At 44.1% G+C, this 9,585-nt stretch overlaps 1 protein-coding gene across 2 annotated transcripts in view; it reads left to right on the top strand.

Annotated features, from left to right (window-relative positions):
* Positions 1-893: 893 nt before the first annotated feature.
* mfge8b (milk fat globule EGF and factor V/VIII domain containing b) overlaps positions 894-9,585 on the top strand; it is a 22,805-nt gene continuing 14,113 nt past the window's right edge. For both annotated transcript variants that reach the window (XM_084450847.1, XM_084450848.1), the window contains exons 1-2: positions 894-1,072; positions 9,405-9,527. In XM_084450847.1, coding sequence (XP_084306973.1) covers positions 991-1,072; positions 9,405-9,527 — 205 coding nt within the window. In that variant the 5' untranslated portion in view covers positions 894-990. The remainder of the gene's footprint in view (positions 1,073-9,404; positions 9,528-9,585) is intronic.

Below are 9,585 nucleotides of genomic sequence, written 5' to 3' on the forward strand. Positions count from 1 at the left end.
TTAACATAGCTACAGATTCATACAGTTACATATCCTGCACTCTTTTTTTTCCTCCTGTAATATTTTCCTTTTTACACCCGGCCCTTCCGTTCCAGATGGAAATTTCCTTTTGGAGGTAGCCTATTATAATCCATCGTGGGTGAGGGAGTCACGTGGTCAAGTGGTCAAGTGGCGAGTAGCAGGTGACGCCGGTGGGGAGGGGGGATTGTAATAGGATTGTAATAGTATTTACCATTTACTATTTAATAGTAGACTATAATTCGAAATAAAAACTAAACAATATCTAAACCCTGTCACTTTTAAATGGACGTGGATCAAGATCACCTTTCTAAATTGACTAAAAAACAGAATATATCAATTTCCTGGTTTCTGTACTAATGAGAAAAGGTTGCATGCTTTACTTATGGCAAGAGATTAATTTCTACTCTAAGATCGCCTTTCTATGTTCACTAAAAGTGAAAATATGGTAATGTCCTGTTTTTGACCTAATTCTTTACATACTGTTTGCAAATCATGATAATGAGGAAAGGTTGTATGACTGTACCATGGTAATAGATGAATGCCAAACAAACATGGACTTAGACTCTTAGATCACCTTTCTTAGTTAAGAAGCAAAATTATAGTCATTTCCAGTTTTTAATTAGCTTATTAGGCTAATCATTATTTGTTCAAATAAATTGCTCAACGTGCAACTCTTATGAACCAAGCTTCTCGTCTGCTAAGCCTATAGATTACATTTTAATCATTAAAGTTTATAAGAAACAACATTTCTGGTTTCAATATACAGTAGCTGCCCCCCCGGGGAGGGCTATAACGGATTGTAATTGGATGAGAGCTGAGATGCACGTGCTGCCGCTCAGACGCCTCCTATCTTTCAATCTGGACAACAACCACGACCAGAGCAACACACTCCGCTCAGAGCCGCGCTTCTGTCTGGGAACTCTTAAAACCCACATTTAAGAGTTTTACGAAGTACAGAAAGAGGCCAAAATGAAGACACACGCTTGTTTTTCGCTATCCTTGCCTCTTCTCGCAGCTTGCTTAGTGTTTGGTGCTATTTCCACAGTGAATGGTAAGTTGTTTTTTGTTTACATTGAGGGTATAATACAATGTGCTCCCGTGCAATGTGCAATGTGCTCCCCTCGCCGAAGCTTGATTTCGATAATTTGTCTTGTGAACTGTTTTCATCTGGGAAAGTTGTCTTCTCACAGCCCAGTGCATTCATTTTGAAGTGTGTGTGTGGGTAAGCACCGTTATAACATTCCAAACATTGTGTAAGTGGACTACTAATTAATTACCTAAGTAACAGCACGTTCCTGTTCAGATTTGGAGAGCTCCCTAAAACATGCGGACAGGAACGCGAGTCAGAGAGCGGATGGAACAGTTCCAATATTTTGTGTTGCACTGTAGCTTACTTGATATTGGTGGCCAGTTCATCTGTGGTTGTGTGACACTGTATTAGCCTATAAATCTTTTTAAATCAAAGAATTGACCGAGTGCAAATGGAAACTGCAGCCTTACGTTGCAGTTCCGGATATCTCATGGTTATTATCCCTACATAACAGCTGTCCATGAGCAAAGTGTTTTGGCAGAAATATATGGTTTTGTAAGACGTCCATAAAAGGACTGAGGGCTTTTCATAATAAGACCCACACATGACACATACAGACAGGCGGCTATTATGTTTGGCCAGGCTCTAGCCGCATGCCACTGGCACTTAGCTTTGTTTGGATCCAAGACTAGTATGAATGAATGGGCACCATATGCCCCGGTTTTTGCTTTCATCTCAACCTCATCCAAAGAGTGCACCGCAGAGCTTGTCAGTTGGTTACATTGTGTGACATGCCTCTGAAAATATGCAATTGTAACTGTAGGCTTTATTATTTTCTACCTTGGGGCATACGACTATGATTAATTTAGGTGTGGCTGACCAAAAACATTGAGTCACTTCTCCGGATGTGGCCAGCGAAATGCCATGCAACTGAATCCCAGCTGAAGTCCCTGGACATCCTGCCACTAATGATCACTCAAGCAGAATGTACCCCATACTTTTCCTCGCTGACGGTGCTCCGTGCTACAGTAGCTAGCTACCCTCCAGCCCTCTGCACTGGCCAGGGGAGCAGAGGGAGGCCAGTACAGTGAGTGGGACACTCATTTGGGCTGCATCCAGCTCTTGCTGTGTCATACAAAATGGTTACTTGACAGGGGGAGTGCAGAAAGGGCAGGTTTTAATTTTTTGTTGTTGTTGTTGCTGGGGGTAGCTTGAACCAAGAATGGTGAGGCTTGATACAGTGTTCAGTAACTCAGCATGGTTGGCGTTGAGGTGAGGGAAGTGCAAAGCCATGTTTTCTGCCACACAAGGCTCTCACAACAATACCACTCAGGTCAGCTTTGTGAGCTGGAGCTAAATATAGCTGAATGCGAGGCCAATTGCTTTAGTTGAGTGCCTTGTTCTGTTCACTTGGAGTTTGTAAAGTGTATGAGAAACATGCAGTGGGTGTAAAGCTTTATATTGGCCTGTGTGTGTTCGAGAGTGAGAGGGTGTGTTTTGGCTTCTGCCTGGCCCCAGGCCCTTGCCATCTGCCAGTTGGGTCATTCCTTCAGGAGCCTGTCTCATTGTGTCTCAGTGACTTCACTTTTAATGTCAAGCTTTGCTTGGACTCTATTTTTTCCAGATTAATTTTGAATAGAGCCTAATAAATGTTTAATTGCAGAATCCTCTAATCCAGTCCCTCGATCAGTGTCACTCGTTCTACTTCCCGATCTGCTGTGTTAAATATTTTACTCGCCCTCCCATGATTTTATACACGCTACATCCAGCCAAACGAGTGAATTAACTCATTTAGTAAGTATGGGCAACAGTTGATCCTCACTTTATTTAGCACGTTGAAAGTGGTGGATACTTAGGGTGAGAAATACAGGCCATCAGTACCTCTCACACATATTTACATGGCAAGCTGCGGCCTACATGAGTTACCTCAGAGAATAGCTTTTTGTCTATGACCAAACAAAAGTATTTTTAGCAGTAGTTAGTTGTTGGATAGCAGATGGTCTTTGGTGCTCTGGAGTAGTGTGAGATTAGTGAAATCACACCTGCAGCTGTAGCATAGGCTACTGTACCAGCCTAACTGTAAGTTTGGAGGAGGCACCCTAGCAACACACACACACACACACACACACATAGGGCTGTAACGATTATTACATAATTGTCAAACTGCGATTATTTTTTCTGACCACGATAAACTGCGGTTATGAAAAAAATGTTTAAAAAAAAAAAAAAAAAAAAATCTGTTGCTGAGTTAATATGGTAGCAACCCTAGTTCAATGGAATATTGTAATAATCGCAATTATTTTTCTGACAAATAATCGTTAAGCAAAATTCATAGTCGTTACAGCCCTACACACACACACACACACACACACACACACACTCCTCATCCTAGTTGGCGTCCATGATAGGTCATTGGACTGTGCCACATTGCTCAACAGGCCTGTGTGGCCTCTGTATGGTGTTCTGCCTCAGGGCTTTTTGAGCAGTGTGGACGAGGAGAGGCGTGTGACTCTGTGATGTGGCTTCGCTCTCCCAGCAGGGCTCTCTGGAACACGTTAGCTCACGTGCCTGTCGGTCTACATGCTCCGCCACCCCAGTCCTGGCGGTGCGTGATGGAGCAGAGGTGTGGAGCGAACTTTATCAGGCCGAAATAGATGCACACACACACACACACACACACATACACATGTTAATACACACGCACAGTTGCTCATGGATGGATTCACAAATTTGTACAGAAGTGCACACGCACGCACACACGCACACACACATACTGTACACACACACACACACACACACGCACACACAGGTACATACACATTCCATGCACATGTAACTGCCTTAACTGCCTCTGCGTTATGTTGTGAATATCCCTGATTACTGTTAGGTGATGCTGGATGCTTCAACTCAAAAATCCCTTAAGTGCCAATTTTAACGCGGAGAGATTTTGCCCTTGGTGGTTAAGTAGTACAGCGCTTACTAATGCACTGCGGCCACCTATCGTCATTCAGCAGCAAACACTGTAACACACCGTGTAGTTATTTTCACACTAGGGATGAGATAGTATCGATTTTTGCATTAAGGTGCTGTACGGTATCTAGTTACACGGTACGGTTTACGGTATTTCATGGTATACGGCATTTCACCTCTCCAACACACATAAAAAAACAAGTATTTTACTTTGAAGGAACTACAGTGCAACACATGATGGACAATACACACTATTGTAATAAAGCTCAGTTTATTAATAGCAAGCTTATATTAAATTACAAAATTAACTGTCGCAAGAAACTTGAAATGTGAAGTTTCAGCAGCGCATTATTGTGTAATACCGTAAATGTTATACCATAAACACAGGGAATGTCACTGTTCTAATACCATGGTTCATGGTTTTGCGGTATACTGTCTCATCCCTATTTTACACATCAATTTGATTATAAGGCAGCCCATTTATGTCTTGTGGCTAGTTTCCATTCACTGGATTCAAGCCGGCTTGGTTTTATTGCAACAGTGTGTCCAGTCTCCCTTTCTGCCACCCCCAAGGGTCCTCAAATGGCCCAGGGAGCCCCCCACTAAATGCCCTCAAATGGGCCAGTCCAGGGAGTACCTATGGCAACAGGCGTTTTTCCCGCACGCTAAGGTTAACACTCCCCAAGGTGGCTTGTCATTTTGTTGTTGTCCACCTGCCCTCTAATACCGTGCCTGAGCTGTGTGCCCAAGCCTGGCTGATCCTCTGAGCTGATTACTATGGGAATGAATCCTCATCCATGGAACTCCACCCAGAGCGCTGCTGGCTGGTCTCATGCTAAGGGGGCAGGGTGTGACGTCGGACAACAGTCTTTGTCAAGTGAAAGTGAGTTATAGGTCGTTTCATAAATTTGTATGATTTAATTTGTGCTCATTCAAAGATAGTGTGATGAAGGGCTGAAAGAAACAGTTCAGTTATTTTTTATATAATGAATATTGATTTGTTTCCCTGACACAAAATGTGGGAATAACTACATAACTTTCACTTCTCAATAAATGAAATTGAAAGTGTGAAATGAAAACCAGTTCTCCCTGAAATGTGTACATGGCTAAACCTTTATTCTGCTGATACTTAGACATATGGTATTTGATAATGAGGAAGGTCAGATTTCAATTCCCTCTTTGACTACCATGGCTATTCCCAGGACTTCTTGGGGAACTCTTGGTGGTTAGACCTCTATCTGCTGCAGGACAACCTTGACTGATGTCAGTAAATTGATTTCCCCCCTGAAACCTCAGCCTGCACCAAGATAAATTGCACTTCATAATATAACTAACAACAAAAAACATCGGTAACGGTCCAGAATTTCAGTCAGTACACACCTACCTTTACCTAATACCATGAACTGAGTCGCCTCAAATCCACCCTCGGCCTGCTTAGCTCCTCAGCAGGTGGTGACTCATCATATGGGCTGACTGCTGGGATCTCTGTCTGGCGTTTGGACCCGGGTTCGGACAGCATGGGAAACGCCTGGATTATGACTCATGAGGCCCCAGAAAAGCACAGTGCCCTGTGGAGTCTGGCCTGCTCAGTCCCAGATCAGGAGACCCGGCTACAATTACAAAGAAACCTTCCTGTTCATATTCCCAGCTCTCTGCAAGTGGTTGCGTATGGTATTTATGCAATGAATTCTCATTTTTCAATACACTTGCTAGAGAGCCTTTTATATTCTCTCACAGAGATGAAGATAATGGATGTGATGGTGTCCTCAGGGTGTATTCAGACCTGTAGTTGGTTTACTTTGTTCCGGGTATGTTAGTGTTGCACTTGGACCTTGGTCCCTGACACTAGGCTAATTTCAGCTGTGTAGCTGTAACATTATAGTTTGATGATCAAAACGTTGAGCTGATCCAACCTTCCCCGCTGCCTGTGAGTCAGTAATCCCTCTTGAACTCCACCCGACACATAGCCTCTCAACACTGGGGATGGAATGGGAGAATGTCGAGGTCTTTTATCTGAAAGTCACTCATCCATGGTCAGAAAGACCAAGGCACTCCAGTTAGGTCACTAAATGTGATTGCCTCAGTCTATGCTATTTTATGAATACAGTATCTCAAGAGAGTTTCACAAACTAAGTTTCCAAACAGAACACGAATGTATCTGTTCTGTCTTTAAGGGATGCCATGCCAGGGCCTCGTCCCCACACCCTGTCCAATGTTGTCTCTGTGTTACGCACCATTGACCGAAACAAATTCCTAGTATGTTGTAAACTACATGGCAATAAACCTTTCTGATTCTGACTCACTTCTTAATAAATTAAATTGAAAGTGTGAAATGAAAGCCAGTTCTCCCTGAAATGTGTACATGGCTAAACCATTATTCTGCTGATACTTAGTATCTTAGTATATGGTATTTGATAATGAGGAAGGTCAGATTTCAATTCCCTCTTTGACTACCATGGCTATTCCCAGGACGTCTTGGGGAACTCTTGGTGGTTAGACCTCTATCTGCTGCAGGACAACCTTGACTGATGTCAGTAAATTAATATTCCTCACTGAAACCTCAGCCTGCACCACGATAAATTGCACTTCAAATCCAGGCAGACCAAAGAAACGGTTTATTTTTTTAATAATTGAGCCTCAAGCAAGTTGGTTAAGAACAAATTCTCGTTTACAATAACGACCTGGCAAAAGGCTTCTTCTAGGAAGGAACAGGGTTTGGGATTAAAATAATGAATGTTTCTGGAATATGCCTGGAATGAATCTTCCAGAAGCAGAGGCGCACATTAAAGTAAGAATAAGAACTAGGCCTAGCTCATTTTGAAAGCTATTTGTGGAGCTTATTAATAGGCCGAATCAACAATAACCTCTATACCTTCACATCTGGGAAGCTAGCTCTATGAGGCAAAAATGAAAATGTTTCACATTGCACACAGTGCAGCTTTGTAACCTATTGAATAGAAATCAGCAAGGCCATTGTTGGTAAGATTGTTCTTTCAGCATATCTTCTTGGCAGTGGTTCCTCAGTGGGTGCTCTGCGTGGTTGGAGGAAGAGGGAGGTCGCATTCCTTCCCCAAGATAAACAAGCAGAAACATTGGAATAAGGATGTATCCTGGTGCCAGCCAAGGCTATGTGTCACAACCTCCTGAGATTAGAACTCAGAACACTGATAACACTACACCCCTGGGAAACTCATGTGGATATCTTAGCTTTGGGCCAAATGGCAAAACAGAATGTTGTTGGGACTTCTCTCACACTATCCCTCTTTTCTCTCTCCCACTCTCACACACACACGCACACACACACACACACACACACACACACACACACACACACACACACACACACACACACACACACACACACACACACACACCATGCATACATACAGTATCACCATCTTGATTCCTGCTATGCAGACCCACTGTGAAATGATGAGGATGGGTGGGTTTTTCCTTTGAACTGTTCATACAGTAACAGTAGTACACACACTCGTGTCTCACTGTGTCCACGTTGAGGAAGTTCAAAAGGTCTTCAGTCCTCAATTAACTTTACAGAGGCTAGTTGGCCAGCCACCTTTAAAACCTCTTCCCAAAACAATAGGCTTGTATGATTCGCTGTACTCCGATGCCATTTTGGGTACAGTTTCCTCAGGGTGAGCATCACCCAAGAGTCTCTAGTCCTGGTGTGGTGTGTGGGAAGAACAGGAGAGGATGAGAGAGAGGGAGTGAGGAGTCTCTCACCCAAGTGCCATTTTCCCCGGGGCGCCGAGGGCTCTGCGCCTCCGAGAAGTATAATCTCCGCCAGACGGATGGCCTCCCTTCTGCTCTGTGTTTGAGGTGGGAGTCGAGGCCCTTCGAGGACTTAAATAGGAGGTCAAAACTCGTAAGTGTACTATAGCCTATATGACCAAAGACTATTTTCTCCCTTTAAGTAGTGGGGGTTATTTCCATAATATATTATGTGTTTAAACCTCCAATTAGGAATCGGGTTAGACCTCGGCTTCCTTGACAATTATCCAAACGACGTGTCAGCTGGGGGAAACGTGCGAGTCGACAGGATCGTCTGCTTCCCAGCGTCTTTTTCCCTCCTTCACACAATCCAAAGTGTCGGAGCTCAGAGCTCCCTCAAAATGGTTGCCGTCAAATTGAAGACTGCACTTTTGCCACATATCGTATCTTCAATCATAGCATATTTTCCGAAACATAAATTAACCTTAATGCTTCCGTTTTCCACTTTTGACATTATGAGTTGAATTCTGATGTGACGATAGGCTAGCTAACATGCCACGTGTGGTAGTGCTGCTGTGCACTTGAGCTTTTAAAAAATTTGATGAGTGGTTTAGATGTATTTTTCCCCTGTCAAATAAACAAATGCCCTTGACAAGGCAAGCTCTAGGCTGACCGCACTAGCCAGCGGTGCTAGTGGAAGCATCCAGCATCCGTGTGTGTGTGTGGACGTGTGTGTGTGTGTGGGGGGGCGTGTGTGTGTGTACAGTAGAGAGCGCTGTGTCAGCAGTTTAGACCAGCACAGCTAACCACTCATGAGTCATGCCAGTCCTGTCCCCAGGCTGAATGGGACCTTAACCTGGAGAGTGTGGCTCGGATCGGATGTTAACTCCCATCACTCTGGTGTCACCCATTGACGGGAAATGCTGAGCTGTCACGTTTACTGCTCTCTCTCCCCTCCAGGAATGGCAATGTTTTTGAGATGTTTACGAATGTCAAATCAGAACAATTAATATGCAGTGTTGCATATCTTGGGGTTTGAATTACAGAATGAGGGCACACACTCATATAGGGTACAAAGCTTTTCTTTGACCCCTGTGTTTTTACCTTACCTTTTGCAAGCTGTAAACAAAACAAGTAAACAAATAGGCTTATTTGTCATGACTCATGAACAGGGTACGGGTAGCCGGGCGTCGCCAGCCTGATCTCACAAGCTCACATTCTATTTCACTCCGCAGATCAGTCTGGACATCCAACCGTTCTAACTGAATCCACTCAAACCCAGATTGGTTTGTGCCAATCACAACCGTTTATCTAATATGGGGCCGTAGAGGCATTTTCCCTGATTTGTTGTATATATTGTCTATCCAATTGCCTCCAGAGGCATTTTGATCTATGTCCGTTGGTAATGCCCCTTGGGAATCGGAAAGCAGCTGTGAGTTTCCAGACCCTTCGCATTTTTGCGAATTGGATCTGGCGAAACTAGGATAAAGTTCGGGTACAGAGTAAACAGAAATGCGTACTTGTGACGTGGAGCATGCTGGGAAGTAAACTGCTAACAAGGTGCAGTTTATTTTGACAAGTCAACACGTCAGTGCCTGTGTGTATCCATCTATTTCCATTGACTAACCCATCCCCATCCCCTCCACTCCCCCAGCGGACTACTGTGAGGTGAACGTGTGCAGCAACGGAGGAACCTGTGTGACCGGCGCCGGAGCTCCATTCATCTGCATCTGTCCAGACGGCTTCACCGGGGACACCTGCAACGACACAGAGACCGGTAAGAACGCGTCGGCCCACTGGGACCAAGCCTCTGATCTCCACGCTACTTGGAAAGG

Source organism: Borostomias antarcticus (genome assembly GCF_949987555.1).
Source record: "Borostomias antarcticus genome assembly, chromosome: 16".
Classification (NCBI taxonomy): domain Eukaryota; kingdom Metazoa; phylum Chordata; class Actinopteri; order Stomiiformes; family Stomiidae; genus Borostomias; species Borostomias antarcticus.